This window comes from Ambystoma mexicanum, chromosome 6p (assembly GCF_040938575.1).
Source record: "Ambystoma mexicanum isolate Mex_15411 chromosome 6p, UKY_AmexF1_1, whole genome shotgun sequence".
NCBI classification, from domain to species: domain Eukaryota; kingdom Metazoa; phylum Chordata; class Amphibia; order Caudata; family Ambystomatidae; genus Ambystoma; species Ambystoma mexicanum.
This window is the reverse complement of record NC_090935.1, coordinates 1,530,679,878-1,530,700,934: the sequence shown is the minus strand read 5'-3', so window position 1 is coordinate 1,530,700,934 and position 21,057 is coordinate 1,530,679,878. Positions and strand designations below refer to the sequence as shown.

General features: G+C 42.9%; 1 protein-coding gene across 1 annotated transcript in view; it reads left to right on the top strand.

Moving 5' to 3' along the window:
• Nucleotides 1-21,057, top strand: part of LOC138510613 (coiled-coil domain-containing protein 17-like) — a 377,034-nt gene that overhangs the window by 114,407 nt on the left and 241,570 nt on the right. Inside the window, exons 3-4 of the mRNA XM_069626398.1 lie at nt 12,856-12,985; nt 18,516-18,669. Coding sequence (XP_069482499.1) covers nt 12,856-12,985; nt 18,516-18,669 — 284 coding nt within the window. The remainder of the gene's footprint in view (nt 1-12,855; nt 12,986-18,515; nt 18,670-21,057) is intronic.

The following is a 21,057-nucleotide window of genomic DNA, read 5'->3' as shown; positions in this document are numbered from 1 at the left end:
GAAGTATGTAAGGTAAGAATGTGTGCTCTCCCTTTCTGGTTCCACTGTTTCCAATTTAGAAAGCAGGGTACACTTGATCTTCTCCTTTTCCATCTTCAATATTAGAAACAACAAACCATTTTCAGAAAAGTTGTTATTCAAGGGCTAAAGTAATACACTCTTTAATAAAACTAGCTTTCAAAGGACCAATGTCTCTACAAGGAGGAAGCCCATTAATCGTCTCTATCCTGAGGCATTTTAAGTAAAACACATGTTCATGAAGCAAATATGCATCACTTTTTCAGAAAAAAGGAAGGGGTCCAGTCAGTCCCACAATCGAGTGCAGTGGCATGCATGTTAAGCACAGATTTCAGCATCAGCCAACCAGCTTGCTGACCTACATTTCCAGATGCATACTTTTGGCTCATTTAGCCTATTTTCCTCACCTATCGCCCTCAAATGTCTTTCCCTTTCACCACGTTTTTGACCCCCCCGTTCCTTACAATTATTAATGGGGTATTTATTATTTTTATTATTATTATTAGGGTATTTGTTGAGCGCGAACATAGCTTCAGGAAGCAATGGAGCGCTTTACAATCATAGGAGGAAGAACACAGTGTGGGAAGGAGAGAAAAAAGATGCGGGAGAGCGAGGGTGGGCAATTTGCAGCAAGGGATCTACAAGTAACTGGGGAGGAGACCATGGGGAGCAGATCACTGAGCCTCAGGTAGGGTGGGCAGTGCAGGGTGTGTGGACCTAGGTGGTAAGGAGGAGCCATTCCTTGAAGAGGAAAATCTTGAGCTCGTTTCCTGAACTGTAGAAGTGATGGGGCAAGTCTAATGTTAATATGTTAATAGGGAGGAGGTTCCAGAGTCTTGGAGTGTAAACAGAGAAGGCCTGTCTTCTGGTTCTTTCCTTCCTGCTCCATCGACGATTAACCTTCAGACCTAGACTCGTAAAATCAGTTCCTTTCACTTTCCTTGCACACACCGCCTTACAATGCCCACATTGCTCTGTAACAAATTCCTTTCCATTCACCCCTTTAACTGGCTTACACGTAGACTGTAGACCACCTTGATTTACCACTCCACCTCTGTCAGACACGCTAAGAAGCCATGGTCAGGGTCTTGCTGATACTTGTGGGTGATGTATTCTGCACTTGGACAATGCCGAGCGAAAGATGCAGAGGGGAATGTGATTTGAACGTGCTCCCAAGTTGCACTTACTTAGGAAGCCAACTGTATATTTCAATTCATGGAAGCAGAGGGAACTGTAAGGGGAATCCCCCTGGTATCTAGTGATGAAGAGGGAGCAAGAGTGCCCTATTACATTTGTCTGCATTGTCAAGGAAGGTGGTGGGTGTGTCTGTATGTGTGTGTCTGTGTTTTAGTTTCTATAACTGTGCTGATGTGTTTGAGTGTATTTGGAACTGCAAAGTATAGGTAAAATAATGTATTTGTCTTTATCTGACTTTGTATCTATATAAATGAATCTGTTGTTGATTTACATGTCTGTCTTTTGTTGATCACATAAGATAACAGTGTTCTGGACAAGACAATGTAAAGCAATTAGAGACTAAGGACGGGGGTCCTTCAGAGTGGGGTGGCAATGGTAAAATTGGTAGTATTGGGCAAATATTACCAATTTTTCTGTCCACTCAATTAAGTGTTGATAAAATACCTTCAGTGGTATTATACCAGTGGCAGTTTTTCATGCAGACTTTCTATAGAAAATCCATCTGTTTATACCTGCACCTAACAGGTAAAAGTAAAAAATCAAAATGAGCCCAATTTTGTAGAACATGTTCTACTGTACAGAAGGGAAGTGCAGGTACTTCCCTTCAATGGAGTGAAAACGTTTTTTTAAAGGAACATGAAAAGGTGGGCCGTCTGATCGGCCCTCTCTCACCACCTTGTCTGTGCCATGTGTACAAGGGTCATCATCACAGAAATTAACCCTTTGTGCATAGAAAATATACAGTACTGGTATGAGCCACTACCGTACATATGAATTTTTACCTTTACTTTGATAATGAAAATGGCTGTAAAAAATGTTTTAAAAAACACCTTTTTCTGTTACTACCAGTGGTGGTGGTATTTCTGAAATAGCTCTGGAGGTATAGCAGAAATACCACCTCCCCTGCTGATAAACTTTGACTTGGGTGGATTTTCAGAAATACCACTGACGGAGGTCATAACTTTATCAAGCATTATTTTATTAATAAAAGTCCACTCAACTCTTAATGACCCCCTTACTATTAATAATTAATACCTGAATGTTACATATTTCTGTGAGTGTTTTTCAACTTTACCCAAAAGTGAGTACCAAAACAATCCAACAGCCATTTCTATAACTACCATATAGTAAGATTCATGGTTGCTATTCAGGGTCCTGTTAAACTCTTTGTAATGAACTCAAGACATTTACCAGAACATAGGGGTAATCCTTCATATTGAATCAAACCAAGGACAAACTCTAGAAAGATATGGACCCTTACTTCCTTGCCAAGTAGGTGTCATTATACGCCTATGTGGATTGTAACAGACCCAATGGTGTATGGTTCACAATGGTGCCAACGTTAACATGCAGGATCACAGAACATGTCACTTTAATGTGTACATTGCTGCTCGGTAGTATGAACATGCCCCTGCAGCCTAGACTCTTCTCCCTCATGGAAGCCCATGTGTGGGGACCACCACGGCACATCTACAACATTGCTGAAATCAAGTCGAGTGCCTTGCCCATCTATACAGAATACGAGTAGGCCTTGCAGGACTTGATTCATTTAAGTCAGGCTGAAATCGGAAGGATTTTGTCTTTTTATATTTTATTTACTACATTTGGCAGCTCTGGCCCTGGTAGCAACAGCCCAGCCAGCCTGGGGGTCAATTACCACCTTGCTCCCCCTCCCAGTCGGCTCCTGTAATATATGGCACTGTATGCAGTGTCATAAATCTTGGCAGACAATGCTGTGCATAAAGTAAGTCTACACTCTTCCATTCGGGATCACCAAAAAGCGTTCAAAACATGGCTGATTTAAAGAGACACATATATGGTTAGGATTAAATAAAAGTAGCCATGTTATTCCCATGACTTATGGTCATGGCACATTTAGAGTATTTCCTGCTGCAGTTGGGCAGTTTGCAAGTAGATCTGATCGTGGTGGTAGTAGAACCCTTCTTCTTGTGTGAGATTAAGCTTCTGTAGGTGAATTTGTGCCTGGGAAAGATTTCTGCTTTGGTCCTTGATGGCTTGCAGGAAGGTGGAAATGTAAAAGAGAAACGTAGCATGGGGCATCATCTTTTCATGGATGAATGGTTCTTTGTCTTCTGCTGAATAGTGTGATAAGGCATCAGCCATCTGATTGCTGGAGCCTGGTATGTAGGTAAGAACCATATTGTAGGGTGAAAAGAAATATGCCCATCGAGCTTGGCGGCTGTTTTGGCACTCAAAATTTGGTAAAGCCTTCAGGTTGCGGTGGTCCGTTCGAATCAATACCGGATGTTGTGTTCCTAGCAGTAAGTGTCTCCATTCTTGGCAGGCCTTTTTTATGGCGAATAGTCTTTTTCAAGAACGGTGTAGTTACATTCAGATGATGTCAAAGTTTTGGACATGTACACCACTGGATGTTCAACACCTTTAGAGGAGGTCTGTTTGAGAACTCCCCTTATAGCAGAATGTGATGCATCTGTCTCCAGTATAAAGGGATTGGTTTGATCTGGTAATCACAAAATGGGAGCAGAAGAAAAGGCTATCTTCAGTTTCTCAAAGCTTTGTTGAGCTTCATTATCCCAACAAAATGGGCCACATTACGGGTCTGGCGGTAGCCATGCCTGTAACAAAGGCACGGCTGCCGCCGGACCCGTGATTTTACTGACACCCGCAAATGGGCAAATACCGGGTCATGCCGAGGTCGGCGGACCCGGTAATTGCCCATTCGTGGTGCCGGCAATAAGGGACTCCCCATCCCCATTTGGCCCCATAGGGCTGAATGGGAATGGGGAGCTCGGATGCACCGGCACCGCTCATAATGGTGCCGGTGCATCCACGATTTGTGCTCGCGGGTGCCGCACTGCCCGCCAGGTTGGGCCTGGCGGGCAGAGCGAGACCCGTGAGCACAACTCGTAGTATGGTGGTACGGTAGCAACGGCGCCGGTAGCGATACCGGCGCCGTTGTTGCCTTATTGCCATACTTGTAATGAGGCCCATGTCTTTCCTTTCTGTAACATAGTAGTCAAGGGCCTGATCTTTAAAGAAAAATTGGGAATTCATTTTTAATGAAAGTTTGAAAATCCTAAGAACCATTGAATGTCTTTGATGTTTTGTGGTGTCTTCCACTGTAAGACCGCCTTGACTTTTCTCTGGTCCATTGCGGCTCCTTCTACTGATAGAATGAACCCCAAGTAAGGTACGCTGGATTGATGGAAAGAGCATTTTTCCAGTTTTGCGAAAAGGTGGTTGTCTCTGAGTCTTCGTACGACTTCTGCTACATGACATGTATGTTCCAGGAGGTATTTTGAAAATATGAGAACGTCGTAAAGGTAGACGATCAGGGAGTGGAGTATCAAATCTGCAAATACATGGTCTACGAAATGTTGAAAGACAGAAGGTGCGTTGGCTAACCCGAAGGGCATAACGTGATACTTATAGTGCCCAAAGGGTGTGTGGAAGGCGGTTTTCCACTTTTTTCCCTTTTTTATCCTAAACAGATGATAAGCACCCCTTAAGTCCAGTTTTGTAAAAATGGTAGCTTCCCAGACGGCCTCCAAGATGTCTTGGATAAGAGGCATTGGGTATCAGTCTTTCAGGGTTATCTTATTAAGACCCCTATAATCAACACAGGGCCTCAATTCATTACAATCCTTCTTCAGGATGAAGAACAGGGATGCTCCTGCAGGGATTTTAGATTCTGTGATAAATCAATGATGCAAGTTTGTCTAGAGGTATTCTCGTAATGCTTCTTTTTCAGGTCCAGACAAGGTGTACCTCCTTCCAAATGGTATTTGTGCGTTTGGTACCAAGTCGATGGCACAATCATCCCTTCTATGGGGGTGGCAGTTCTTTAAATTGCTCATTGAAAACCGGTCTTGGTAGTCCTTGTAACACTCTGGAAGAAGAGAAAGGTTGGAAATGGTTTGGTGAGTAGATGAGGGTTTTTCAATGTCAGAACTGGCAAACAATCCTACCATTCCATTTGAGAGACAGGAGGAAAGACAGTGTTTGAATCCCAAGAACAATGTCCCTGCGGTCCAGTTAAAGTAGGGATTGTGCTTTCTTAACCATGGCAATCCTAATATCGAGGGGTAGTGTGCCGTCTTGATTAAATCAAGGGAATTTTCTTTTGAATGAGAGGACTCCTTCATTGTTAATGTGGAAGTGTGTTCTTTTATGGGCCCATAAGGAAGCAGTGTACTGTCAACTCCTTCCACTGGAACTTCCACCGTTTTAGAGACACAGGAAATAATGTTCTGGGTAGCCCAGTCTGGGTCCATGAATAGCCCTACAGCTCCACAATCCACGAGAACGGGAACACTGTATAGGGTCTTATTCTGGTATTGAAGTGTGACGGGTAATACCACCATAGTATGGAATTTGGGAATACAATCCAGGGAACTCTTTGTGGAAAACCCGTTCGTGGTTCCCTTTATGAGCAGGCTGAGGTGTTTCCCGAGCGTCTCGGCGGTACAAAGGTACAGTCTTTTAAGACATGTTTGTCAGACCCACAGTACATACACAGACCCAAAGACTGTCTTCTGAGTCTCTCCTCCGGGGATAGGGGCCATCGAGCAACTCCAAGCTGCATGGGTTCACTCTCGTCCGAGGTTTTTGTAGTCTTGGTATTTTCTGCTCTTGACACTGTAGGGTTCAGGTGATACCAACCTCGTCTCCTTTCCAGATTTCTCTCCTTAAGTCTATATTCCATTTGTAACACCAGGGATATCATTTCTGCTAGGTTGTGAGGGCGAGGAACTCTTGAAGCCTCATCTTTAAGTTCCTCACTTAAATTCTGTCGAAATATGGTGGGAAGCGCGTCATCTGGCTAGGCTGTTTTAGAAGCCAATTGTTTGAACTGTGTGATGAAAGAAAGGACATCCATATTTCCCTGTTTTATGTCCAATATGTTTTCTTGAGCTGTGACGACTAATTCCCTTTGTCCAAACATGGCTTGAAGACTGTTCACAAACCTTACTGAGGAGTCCAGCAGTTGATTGACTCCAGCAGGGGGGATGCCCAAGCTATAGCACTGCCAGACAAATTAGATACCATTAACTGACTTTAGTGAAAAATGTAGGAAAAAACGTGGGTTTCAGCGTACACTGGACCATACACAAGTCTTGGAATTCTGTTTGTCTCTTGGGATTCCCATCGAATTTGCCCGTAGATAAGCGTCCAGGTGGTAGTTCAGGATGGGAGGTGACAATCTTCATAAGCATTGAGTTTTTGTTTCTTAATGTTTGCATTTCAGCAGTTAGGTTCTGGACGGCTGCGACCAACTGTTGTATCTGCTGACCCATTCTGCTTTCTTTTTCCGGGTGTCGCTATCTCTTAGCAACAGTTATGAGAGCTCACGATTTGTTGGTCTCTGAAGTTGAAGAATAACAAGGGTGTCCCGTGTGGTGTCCAGAGGCCAGAATCTGGGCTCAGTGCACATCGAGGGCGGCACCCTCGGGAAACCCTTGTGGGGAAGAAAACCTGTGACTGGCAGGCAGAAGTGGCTCTCCGCAGTGCTATGTAGAAGATTGTTGTAATTTGATCCTGTTGCAATGGAGAGCGAGGAATGCTGGATCCTGTAGTGAAAGGTGAGTAGGTTGTATGAGGAACACTGAGCCGTTCCGAGCTGGTGCAGCTGCTGTAAACTGGAATTTTAGGTGGCGGAATCCAAGACGGCAGGAGATGGTGAGGAGGGGAAGGAATGGGAGGGCGTGGTATGAAATCAACCCGGAGCTTGACCCGGTTAAGAAGGAGAGGAGGCACAAAACAACAGAAAGCAATAAGCAACATGTGGAACAGAGATGCAGTGGAAAGGCAGTGGAAAGGCAGGTAAGCAAAAGGGAATGAAAAGGAAGAAAGAAGGAAAGAGCGAAGAACGGAAAGCTTGCGGTATGAGGAAGGCGATCTGGAGGTATAAGGAGGGAAGGAAGGATAGAGTGTAGCAAGACACGAGACAGGAAGGGGTCAAACAGGGCAGACAGAGACTGGCAGAAATGAGGGTATGGAAGGAAGTTCGAAGAAAAGAACAGGGAAGAACAGAAGTAATAAAGCGGAACGGAGAGAAGCTAAATTCAGGAGAATAGCATTTAAGACGAAAAACACTGACGGCGTTAAGGCAATACTGCAAGGGGCGAAGTAGCGACACACCTACCTGTTCCCAGTGGTGTGACTAAATAGGAACTGTGGGAATTGGCGGTTGCCATCTTGGAGGAAGACTAGACCAGTAAATGGTGCCTTTGGAGATGGAGTCAAGGAGGCGCCATCAAGCTCAGAGCTTTGAGTCAAACACTGTTTCTTTTTTGTTGACATGCCTACACATTGTTTAGCTTTAGTTGTGAAGGCAAGTATAGGTTTTTGACACAGCAGACTTTTAAGTTGAACTCTGACTCAGATGTTCCTTAGTTTCATTCAGGTAGGGAAATCCCACCTTAGCAGAGGGCAAGTTAGGCCTTCTACCATCCTGACATAGCAGTTTATGCATTATTTTGTTTTTAATCTTTAATCTGTTGTCTGTGTCATACTTCATGATGCCAACACAAACGAAACCCAGTAAGTCTGTGTAGAGGGCAACAGTTAAATATACTAATTGGTTCCACAAGGATTGCTGTACAGCTATGAAAATAATGAATCAACTGTCTATAAACCATTGATAATTACAATTTGCCAGTGAAAGTGATCTAAGATAATGATATTTAAAAATTTTGTAAAATAACCCCACAGGTACACTAGTGCCACGAATTACTGAGGAGAGGTGGTATAGTCATTTTAAGATGTTATAAGAAGAAACACGGTCATTCCCCTCTGTGTGTGGTGGTGATTCTATGGTTAAGTAGAAGTCCCTTAAGCATTTTCAGTTTGCACTAGCAGAGCTATTCAATTAATTTACAGCAATTAATTGCCAAAAAAGTGGTAAGCCCCTGGGATGGATAAACCAGTAGACGTATACGGAAGATATAAGTATCTGGGTCCCCTTTCTACTATGTTTGCATAATGCTATTGCAGCTACTTTAACAGTGACCGAATCTTGGGCAAAGGGAGAGATGAATCCTATTTATAAAACGGGAGGAAGTGATGACATGAATAATTACAAGCCAACATCATAGTTGGACTTAGCTAGAACAATATATGCGATAGACCTTTTTCGATGCCTTAGTGTTTGGATTTACTCAGAAGGTTATCCACCAAATCCAAGTGCGCTTTCTACGCATTGAGCACAATTGATCAGTATTTTAGGCTTTATCTTCTTTTAATGATATATGTAATATTATAAAAGTTAATCTATATGTGATTTTATAGAACGAAAAACTGCTTTTAATTGTGTCCCTTGCGTTTTGCTATTGGAAAGATTGAAGGACATGGGCACCCCACTGATGCTTTTAAGGACTCTTAGGACTCTATACAGTGCAAATGAAGCAGTAGTGCTCTTTAGTCTCTTAGGTGATAAATACATCACATAGCATCAAATAGCATCACAATTTCCAGTACAAATGGGTGTATGGCAAGGCTGTGTTCTTGCTGCAACACTCTTTAGTTTATTTATGAATCCCCTAATAGATTTTATCACCGGCATGCCACCTGATGCCCCAACACTAGGCCAAGATAACACTATGTGCCTTTATTTAGTGGACAATGCTATACTCATTTCAATAACTCCAACAGGTCTCAAAGAGCAATTAACAATTATTTCATCATTTCTGCATAGCTAATGGCTTAGAAATTAACCAGGATAAACCAAAATAAATGGTGTTCAGACCACCATGCAAGAAGGAACCTAAGTTGTCAATCTCTATTGGGAGAAGACCCATTGAACAAGTGTCAAGGTATGATTACTTGGGTATTAGATTGAGAAGTAAATGTACTTGGTACACAACTAAAAAAGTCACATCTGACACTTGAAAGATTAAGAAGGGCATTCATAAAGTTTTCTCATACATATGGTATGGCATTACAGAGACTTGATCCATTTTTTAACAATGGAGTTACAGCCATCTCTATGCTCGTATTTCATTCTGTGTTAACACCACATGAGTTAGTGTAATCACTTATTTTGTTTAACATTTACATTTTCCAGCTCATGAATTTGATCATATTAGTACCTGGAGAGGGACAATTAGCTTGAAAAAAGCAAGCTCATTGGCCCTCACCCGGGCCTTACCAGAACGACAAGGCTCTGAATCACTGCCTTTGCCACAGGCAGCCATGGAAACAGAGAAGGGACTACGTGTAGTCCCTTCTCCTGGTTCCATGGTGGCCATTTTTTATTTTTTTTTACATAACGTTCAATGGCTGCCATGGAAAGGGAGAAGGGACTAGGTGTTTAAGTATAGATGAGAGTTCTTCAACCATGCTGATGACATGCAGCTTATGTTTAGACGTTCCGGTCCACAACCAAAGACCATTAATCAATGGATGGACCTCAATATGCTGAAGCCGAAAGTGTCCAAATCAGAGATGCTGAAAATGGGTGCACACTTGGACCTTCATCAAGCAAACTATTCACTATAAGAACCAGATAAGTATCCAGATCCGGTTCCAGAAGTCCATAATCTCGGTGTACCTTTTGACAATAAACTATTACTCTCTACCCTAAATGTATAGTTCATACAAACTGGTTTCTTTCCATTAAGAACTCTGAATTATATCTTTCGTTCCTTTTCTCTACAGAATTAAACATTGTGGTGTGGGAAAAAAGTGGAGGTAATCCTGTTACCTCCAGTTTTCCTACACTGCCAAATTATAAACATTGGTGGAATTACCACTGGTGGGATTATGAGTGATAATTCCACTGATTATTGGAGGAAAAGTGGAGGATGTACCTCCATTGCGATGGTGGAGGTGAATCCTCTACTTTTCCTCCAGAAAAATCAGCAAAATTACCACTCACAATTCCACCACTGGTAATTCCACCAAAAATCCCCAATGAAGTCCTAATGACTTAAAAAAAAAAGGGATTTACACTGCCTACCATCACTTGTAATCCCATGGTAAATCCATGGGATCAAGTGGTGGTAGCTGTAAATCCGTTTGGTGGTATCTCATAGAATGTACCTCTGAAATACCTCCAAACTCATAATTAGGCCCATTATTGCCTGTTGCGTGCTCTTCCTGTCAAGGACTGACTTTGTTAACAGTCTATGGGCCTCATCACTATTTGGGCAATAGCTCTTAAATGCAGCAGTAACCAGTGGTGGACTGGGAACCAAAAGAGGCCCTGGAAATAATGTTAAAAATGGCCCCATATTACACATTTTCAGCAAGCCCAACTTGTTTTCTATGGGAAAATGTGGAAATACCAGAATAGAAGATGCTGTCCCGAGTTCCATATAGCCCAGCCCACCCCTTGCGGCAACGCAATTACCGCTGCATTTAAGGGTTGTCTCTATCATGAGTTGGGAGGAAAGTTTGAAGTCTTACCTCCAGCTTTTTGCTAGAGGCAAATATCTCCACTTTCCACCTGTTTTCGGCACTATTAGCGCACCGCTTATTGTGCCGGTGCTAGTCGCGCTGAGGAACCCCATTAATGGGGCTTAACCACCATACCACTACACGTGATCCGGCGCTAATAGTTCCGGACCGGGCAGCGGAAATGCTATTTGCATTGGCGGTATCCCGGTGCAATTACCACTGGTATACCAACAAGCTTATATCTTGGACTCCAAGCAAATCTTTGGACTAGACTCCAGTCCCATCTAAATGCTGCTGCTAGACTGATGATTTAACCTAAGTCGTGAGATGACGTTAATCCATCCTCACACTCTTTGCCTTGGTTTCCAGTCTCTTCAAGAGTCATGTTCAATTCTCTTTGCATTACAATTCAAGTACTTCATGGCAAGAAACCTCACCCATATGAGAATAAATCAAGTCTCACATAATTTCTAGGGATCTTAGTTCCTTCAGACACTTTCTATAGTACCGACTGTCTGAATAACTGTGCAACCTACTTTTAACAGGCCAATAAATTGTCAGGGCTTTAGTCTGAGGATATGGGGAGGGGGGGCACTGTTGGTGCTGTACAGGCAGAGGCAAATGATCTGATACTAGTGCCACAGTGCGATAACCTGTGTGAAGATATTAAGGCTTGGGCCTGAGAGCTAATGTATGTAATTAACATCTGAACATTTGTTTTGGCTTGATAAAAAGTGATTTCACCTCCTTGGGAGCAATGTGTTGTGTGTGTGCCTAGCAAAAGGGTTTTTTGGACCTGGCCCTCTCAGGTAAAACTATTGAGAGTGCTAAGATTCTACACACTCTACAGAACAACTTGTAAGGATAGTGTAGGCATCTATAGATGTATCATCATTCTGTTACAGGAGTTTTGTACCTGGCAACTATCCAGTCTTAATGTGCTATAAAACATGAGCTGCAGTTGTTGATAGATAGTTCCATAGGTTTTTGCTTTAATAACCAAGAAAGCTCTGTCTCCTAGTCTAACTTGGTGAATGCTTAGTTGTTATGGCTGTGCTGATTATAAATGTCTAGTGATGGTATTTTGAGTGAAACCTAGTGAGGAATTGGCGGCCAACCGTGTATGAAAAAGGTGATACTGTCTGATGGATCTGAATGCTTCTGATTACAATGTGTATGGGCCTCATTACACGTTGTGCGGTAACCATGGCGCTATTAGCGCCATGGTTGCCGCCGGTATTTTAACGTGTCCGCCTTGGTGGATGGCGGAATTACCGGCCTACTCCAAGGTGAGTGGGGCCGGTAATTCCCCATTCACCAAGGCCCTTCCCCATTCCCATTTTTGCCCCCATAGGGCATAATGGGAATGGGGAAGGTGGTAATTACGGTACCGCAAATTGCGGTACCGTAATTAGCACCAAGGTCCCTTTGTGGCACCCTACTTTAACGGCTGGTAAAACCGGTTTACCGGTACCGGTGCCCTTACCGGTACCGGTAAACCTTTACCGCCTACCATGTAATGAAGCCCTATGACTTCAATTGTGATAACTGGTAATTATTTTAGTACCTGAACATATGATGGCAATGCCTGATATTTCAAGTGATAGTACTACTTGCCCACAAATTGGCAACAGCTTGTAAATGGTGAGAGTATCAGGCCATATTATGTCGTTGCCTGGAAAATGCTTATCAAATGCCTTGGAAGATATCACAATTGTTCGCTTTGCCAAAGCGTACTATTGTATGGTGTTATGTAATCACATTATTTTAAAATGTTGTGTAGTATTTATGAGAATTTTTTCATAAACTTCACTTCATGTATATTTCTCTATGTATTAACTCTCTATTGCCTTTTTCCCCTTTTCCTTTTCTCTTGCCTTTCACCCATATGCTTTTTTTTCTCCCGTTCACACCATCTCTCTCTATTAATCTTTCTCCATGTCTTTTCCCCAATCTCTCATTTCCTTCTTTCTTCCTCTCGCTCTCTCCCTTCCTTCCGTCCTTCGCCATTGCCTCTACTTCAATCCCTCTGCATGCCTTTTTCACCTGCTGTCTTCTAATTCACTGCCATAATCTCACCACCACTTGCTTACATATCTTTCTCCACCCTCTTTTTTTCCTTGCCCTATCTTTCCCTCTTCTCTCACTTCATTCTACTGTCCTGCTCAACCTCCTTCTACCCATCTAACCTTCTTCCTTCTATTTGGCTCTTTTCCATTCCTTCCTCTTTCTCTCTCTTTTTTGGTCTTCCTTGTTTAGACACGTAGGAGCCCCAAAGCTGAGTGGGCACGAGACCATGAAGCACAGCTCCGCTACCTGGCTGAGGCTCACAGGAAGCAGGTCAATGATATCCTTGCCCAGAATAAGCAGTTGGAGAAGCAGAGAGATGGTATGGCCCAGTGATTTGTTTGATTCTTCTTTGGATGAAATATCCAGGCCATTCATAGGTTCCAGTGCTGCTCTATCCCTCAGCAAGCAGTGGACATGAAGAGTGCACAATCAGGTAGTAGGGTTCTGGGTTAGTAGATCATTTGAGGAAAAGACGGGCTTGCAGGGACTCAAAGACAGAAGACATGGCTCATCAAAATACGCAGTCCAGATCACTTCCATTCTTCTCCTTCAGTCTCTGGGTTTTACCTGATGGTTCAGTCCTAGGCAAGTGGTCAAGTGGTTTTTGTAATGGACCCAACCTCCCTTTGACAGAGATTTATTTTGGCTCTAGGTTTAGCCCTTAAGATTGGCTGCAGCTATGTGCTTCAGATCGCCACCAATAAGGTAAGGGGAAATCCCACCGTGGCACTATTGAACGGCACCCTCACAGTATGTGGGAGGAGTGAATGCAGGGGAGAGGAACTGTGACATTTCACTCACACATCAACATTAAATACTGGTATTTTGACACACTTTCTTTGTGCCCACTAATTACCATAAACAATGTATTTGTTATAGGCCCTATTTAGATCAGGTGACACAATAGTGCTCTTTGTGGCAAGAAAGTGTCAAATCCCTCTGTTTTTTTTATTTTTGGGGGTTTGGAGTATTTGCATAATTTTAAAAAGAAAAATGGACAAGCACAACGCTCGGATCGAGGCAATAGCTACATTATTTGGTGCTAACCTTAATTCCAGCTCCAGGGAAATGAAGCGTTTTTAGTCTTCTTGGTGGGATTTTAATTTGATGAGGTTATTACTCACATCTGATTTGATCTGCCATCTATAGACATGCATGTCCTTGTGATTGTATAAATGAAAGATTTATATAGGAAAGACAATTATTTTGTATTGTGTTATTTTTTTCTACATAGTGAATGTATGAATGTATTCAAAGATAACTTCATTATTGATTAATACTTAATTTATTGGGGAGGCCTAAGGTGGATAATGCTGTAATGACGAATGTAACGTCTGATTATGGTTTGCGCCAATAAAAACTAAAGACGGTAAAGTTGAAAGAAGCAAAAAGTCAAACGTACAAGTTATTGACCCGTACGACTTAGCTAATATGACTCCTTATGCGCGCACTGCAATGCTACTGCTGTGGGTTTCAGTAGAAGCATAGAAGTTTATAAGGTTTGTGCTTCAACACAACAATGCTTACAGAAGGGGCCGCTTCCTGAATGATGTGCCCTCTGTAGTGGTGGCAAGGCATTATTATGCTTCACTATACAGCTATGTGATAAGTACACAAATGAAATGCAGAGTATGACCGACTCTCGGTGCACTCTGGTCCATGAGTTATATTGTGTGGCGTGCTGCGTAACCTGTATAGTAAGTACCTACCCTTAACTTCATGGACTGTAAAGATTGACAAGTTATACTAGTTGTGTGCGCTTGCCCCATAAATTGATTATTCCAAATGTGTAGTACCCAATATTCTTGATTTATTAACGTCCACTCCTCTTAAGAAAAACAGCCAACACGTGTTTCGACGCAAGGTCTTTCACAAGGCGATATTTTCTAATTGGTTGTCCCATGGCATTATCGAATTCTTCTCACGAGGTTGACATTCATTATTGACTGTTATGACAAGAAATGTGTCCGCTTTGAATTCTTGGTGTTTCAAAAATTGGTGGCAATATTAGCGCAGGTAGAGTCAGCTAGAATATATAATCCTTAAAAATGAATTGGATGCCCGGTTTAGGGGAATCGCAATTAAGAAGCTTGTAGATAGGAATTTCTGAAACAGGATCCGGAAGAGGTTCCGTGTACATTGCCTGTGACCAGGCAAATGGTTTTGTGGTAAAATATTAGCTCATTGTTGGGTGCCTGCTAAGTACACCCTTGCAAAGCTCAAATTTACATTCACAGATATTGCATAGCAGAAGGACCTCCACACATGACAGTTTGTTTTTGGCCTACTCATGGATGTAACCCTCTCCTAATTAGCTTAAGAGTGTGAACCTTGCTGAACATAACAAGATGTGAAAGGCAGCACACCACCTGCGTAACCATAATCACTGAGGTACTCCTACAACACAAAATAACAATCCTATAAAAGTCGCCAAAAGCGATGTTTTTAAATGCAGGAGTGGTGGAAGTATTATAGTTTTAGAGAGAGCGTGGTTATTATTGTGGGATAATGACCAGCCCTTCACCGCGGGCCATAACTTGAGGAAGGTTCATCATTCCAAGCGATAATGATCCTTCTGAGGTCTACAAGAATATAAGCACATATTGATGGTAACAATGCAGGTCTTGGAGTTTTGGCTGTGAAGCAAAGCATGTGGATAGTGAGCAAACTAAATCAACAAACATTTTAATAGAAAGCTTAGTTGAACTGGAATGGTTTTAACATGAACATCATTGGGTGTAAAAGTATACGGGTTCTCTATATAAAAGGTAACACATTTGTTCATCCTTTAACTTCCACTTTGGGGCGTCACATTTAATGTCATCCGTCTTGCAGTGAAATAACAGATACTTGCAGAGAGAGCCTTGTTGAAAGAAATCTTGCTTGGAAGTTAATTGCTGCTTCTTGAATGCAGAGAGATGCATGTTGCTGTTTCACCTCTCTGCTTCTGAAGTCAGTCACTAACAGAAGTAATTGACTGCATTGCAAGCATTCTTATTGGTTAATAATGACTTTAATGTGCCTATATACATATGAGCCCATTACATGCAAGTTTATAGGACATAGCCTCGATGGTGTTTTGTCAATTAACTTGACTAAAAGTGTTACTTGTGTACTGATAAAAAGGCACGCAATACAATGACATTTCACCATTGTTTCGATCCCAGGTGAGTGAACTGTGCCTCAAATGCAAATACTGCTAGCAGCTCTATATCATGATCTTATCTGCGATTGGGCTGTGCTGTTTCCCTCCTGAGAATGCATTCTTCTGCTTGCCTGCAGTGATTATTCTCTGTGTGCATGCTTCTAGGCCCACCCCACGCTCTCTAAAGTGCACTGATGGCAACTGATAACATCCAATGGCAGCTCCCAGGTGTTGGCTTCATTTTTGTGACTATCTGGGGTTCACCCTCTGTTATGTACAAAGGGAGGCTTTCACATAACCAGTAGTTTAAAGGTAAAGAACCTTTTATTTGCAAGTTGATGACATAAGACGACCCCCAGCAGGAGGAGTACAATCTTCCCACTAAGGCCCTGCTTCTTCACTAGCTCTCCTTGGAACCCTGCTACATAAGATGCAGTTCTATGTTCTATAGTATCTAAGTGACAATAGACATAGTGAAGGAAATATTATACACTCATGGTTTAACAGGTAAACATTGAAAACACTGCACATCCTAACACCCTCCAATTCCACTGTTTGTGCTCCATGCTCCCGACCCTCCACCGTGCCCCCTCCGGTTTCCCTTTCCCTCGATTCACCTACCTGACCTCTGCCATAAATCCTGCACCTATGGCAGCCCACATGACAGTGTCCTGCTGTCGGAGTTTTTGCGTGCCAATCTTCTCCCAGTGACAACGATGTGTACTTCATTGCGCAAATATTAATAACCCAAAGAGCAATATGAAGGACCTCATTATGCAATAAATGCTGATAGTGTTAAATTACATCTCTAGCAAAATGACAGTATTGTAAGTGTGTACAGCGACCCGTGGTCAGTCGGAAAACATGCACAGTATTCACATGTGTTTTCACTAGGTATACCAATACTGACTAACATAACCTAACTACATTTTGGGGGTAAAACAGCAGCAAAATTCACTACTCTTTGAAACTCTTAGAATCTCTGGTGGGCCCCCTTTTGCCTCTTTTCTTGAACAATCTTCTTTTTCTTGAGCCCTCACAGTCTGGCTGCCATCCAGGGTGTGGTACTGAGAGCATGTTGATCTCCAAGTTCAATGACCTTATGTCAATACACGATCAGGGCGGTGTGGGAGCTCTCATCTTGCTGGACCTCTCCGCCATCTTCGACACAGTGGACTACACGATTCTTCTTGACCACCTCTGCGGGGTTGGTATATGAGGAGTCGTTCTCTCTTGATTTCAGTATTTCCTTCAAGAACATTCTCAATCTTTTTCTAAGCCTCCTTTTCGCTGTCACGCAGTCACCCTTTCCTGCCGGGTTCACCAGTGTTCTGATATTTCCCTGGTGCTATTTAATTTGTATATCCAACCCCTCACAAAAGTTATCTCTTCTTTTTGGGTTCATCTGCTACTCTTATGCTGACGATACTCAAATTATCTTTTGCCTTGATCTTTCCTCTTCTGAAACTGCACCTAGGCTCAGATCTTGTCTTCAAACAGTTGGGGAATGGATGATCCTGAACTGGTTGAAACTCAACAAAGACAAAACAGAGGTTCTCGTCACTGGCTCCTCTGAAGAGTCTTCGCTTTGGACTCCTATATTCTGGACCCCTTCCCTTAGCCCTTTTCCCTCTGCATTCTCAGTGGTAAGAGATCTGCGAGTTAAGATCTCATCTTCTCTTTCAATGGGACCCCGAATCAAGGCCGTCTTCCAGAAGGGTAATCTTTAGTAGAAAATCCTATGCAAAGTCCTACCCTTCATGCCTTTTCAATTCCACGCCCGTGTGGTTGCCTCGCTCTTTCTTCCCTTGATTACTGTAATTCCCTCTACCTTGGCCAACCTCTTTATCATATTAACGTCTCCAGATCCTCCAGAATGTGGTGGCAAAGGTGGCAGCTGCTTCCCCTGGAATGGTGCATATCTCTCTGGTTCTACACCAGTTGCATTGGCTTCCCCTTGCTAAACGTGCACACTTTAAGGTCCTGTCGCCTTGTACAAAGTGCTCTTCACTGTACAGGTGCCGAATACTTGCAAAAGAAATTCTGCTGGTGTATTCCCTCTCGGTCCCTTCGTTCAGCTGAAGCTAGGCTTGTGTTAGTGCCACGATTTAGATATATGTGTAGAGGCTGGCGCTCCCCCCTCCTAAGTAGAAAGCCAATTTTGGAACTCCCGGCCTCTCACTTTTCATGCCATGGATAACTATCTTAACTTTAGATGCATCTCAAAACTAACCTGCTCTGAGTATCTCCCCCCTCTGCTGCTTCTTTTGATTTGATTAGCGCCATGGTGACTTCTGGTGTTCGAGCGCTCTATACATTTTTATAACAAAACATACTCTTTTATCACCCAATTTTGTAGTGACCACATACAACTCGTACCTCACACTACAGTAGCTAGCTTCATGTTTTGCCATTTTCAGGAACAGCTCAGGTCTGATCTTGGCTGGTAATTCCTGCTATCTTCAGAGATCAGTGTGTTCCGTGGTAATGTACCTGTGGTAAAGGATGTGCCATGAGTGGTCATCTTACCAAGATGGTAATTACCTGGGAGAGAGGATTTTGCAACTGGGTCGAATATGCTCCTGCTCTGATGGGATGTTTTTTACTGTCTTTTGGGAAATTGGACCATGGGAGTTGATCTAAAAGAATGACGCCAACTTGCTGTATTCGGTTTTATTGTGATTCTGCTATTTTCCTATTTCAGACATTGTAGAGCGGCTGAATGAACTGGCTGCACAGAATAGAAACTCGGCTCAGCTTGAGACACTGCTTATGCACCTGAATGCCCAAGAGCAAAGGAACGAGCAACTTCTGACGTCTATGAAGCAACAGATTGAGGTGCTGCAAATGGAATCTATGTAAGGGAAGGCCTTGTGTTATTTGTGTTTATTGCTGTTTCCAAGTCAAGGGAGGGGTTCATCTGCGGAAGTCCAAACCTGGAGTTCATCTCTTCCAACTAATCTGAGGTTCATGAGAATTTTACATTTAGTAGTCACACAAAACGAGGAGAAAATGTAACTGGAGGAGTGGGTTTGTGATATATTGAAAACTTCTATGTTGTATGTGTCCATTTTAGAATGTCAGTGTTAGCTCTTGCAAAAGGAGCTCAGCTGAAAGCACTGGGAATATTTTGGGTCCAATTCAATATCATACAAATTAACCCGTTAGTAATTTAGCAGATTCTTAACTTGCAACGTCAGACAATTTGGGACGAATCCTATGAAAGTTCCCTAAATTCCCAGCAGTTTGTGAAGTCACGGTGATATCTGTGAGGAAATTACCTCTGCCCCGCAGGAGCACAAGGATGAGTAGTGGCTAAACCGTCTACTCAGTGCTTTCACTTCTACAAAACAAGATTGACCGAATCATAAAGGTAAAACAGGCACAAACAGAGGTATTCCTCATATGCATTCTATGGTAATGTGGGCCGAAGGTAGGCTATACTCTAAGAAGAGATGTGAATGTGAGACAGTAGCAACCCAAACAGCAATAGTACAACAGTCCAAAATAAAGGATGTCCAATCAAGGTTCTATAAATAGACTTTAATTAAACGCACCATTATGCAATATAAATTGTACTTCAAAGCACTCACAAAAACCCATCCCTGTAAGCAGTGGTCGAAGTGGGCGGGAGCAGTCGGGAGCGGTGCTCCTATACTTATTTTAATTAAGTTGTACCATTCTTATACTTTTATTTGAAAAAGAAACCGTTCCAGAACGGTTTCGTTTTAAAATAAAAGTGTAGGCAGAAGTTGAAACTTGCACTTTCAGTGCACTGCACAGGACGTTTCCTTAAAGCGCAGGCACATGTTTTTTGGGGTATTTATTGTGCATGCGATGGGGTCTGTGGGGAGCAGTGCAGGCCAGTAGGGAACATAGTTCCACTACTTCTTTTTGTACACTTCGACCACTGCCTGTAAGTGAAGACAGAGAAATGTAGAATGTATAATGTCAGCACTCCCGTAAAAAGTTGAAAAAGGGGTTTAACCAGTGTCTAGGATCCCAACAAGAGGACCAGGCGGCTGTGGGTAGGGAGCAGTGGGCTGGGCCTTCCAACATTACTTTATTCAATACTTGGTGTTTCAACAGCATCCAGCCAGGCTTCTCCTCATTGTGCTAGTGGTGAAAATCAGGTTTGGGTGCAACGAGTCAGGGTGATCCAGATGAACGGTACCAGAGTCGACTCAGCGTTCAAGCTGGTGGGTTGAGCCTCTGCTAGAACATGGTGGTTTAAAGAATTCCAATGCAAAAAGCTTCTTTTTTGAGCCAGGGTGAACAGCACGCTCAGCTTGCAGTGAACTTTCAACCTTTATCTCACTGGCAGAGGGCTTTGCAGAGTACTGCTCTCTCAAGAGAGGTCCAACTGAATTCCGCTTGAAGGCCCAAAATGAGTCAAAGAAGGGGTGGGAAATCACCTCTTTTATTAGCAAAAGGCACCATGGAATTGGATGAAAGCAAGCCTGCTTTAAGTGGTCCAATCTCTGTTTCTAGTGACGGGTTGTCTTTGCCTTCTTGCATCATACCCAAAGTGGTTTGTGCTAAAGGAAGTGTAGGAGTCAGGAACAAAGGAGAGGTAAAGAGAAAAGCAAGATGGTGAAATCCTTCCCCAACTATACTGAGCTCCCTCTGACAACACTAACCCTGCCCCTTCTCAGACCCATGGCATCAAATGCCCTTTGGTATGCAACACCTTGTATGAGGCTAGTCCTTTTGTTTAGAGGGTTCCCTCTGATTCCTGTTTCCCAGAACAGCTCTTGCTCAGGTCTGTCTTTCTGGAGAGAGGTGTTACCCAACCTCACAAAGGATCATAATAGAGGCAGCTGCCATTGGCTATTCTCTTGCTGGGTGCAGCACAGACAGCCTGTCTAGGGTGAATACACATAGCATGTCCATGGCTTGCCTGGGCTTTCGTTATTGAGATATGCATGATACAGATCCGATGTGGATTTAATAATTATGTGAATTACCAACCATCATGCTGAAACTCAAATATGGCTTATGTTTATAGATTAAACTGGCACCAGAATGATAGTTCATCATAATTATGTAGTTGTGGAACAGAGGTGAAGATATTAAATGCACCCTCTGCACTGCAGTGACTTGGTTGTTATGTCAGCTGTCAAAAGGACACCTCTGACCTTTGATTTTGCTCTCTGCTACTGGAGAGCAGGAGCTACAGAACATTGAACTGATTTAGCAGGGCAGATGTGTGACTCTGCTTTTGCTATGGAGCTTAGAGAAGGGGG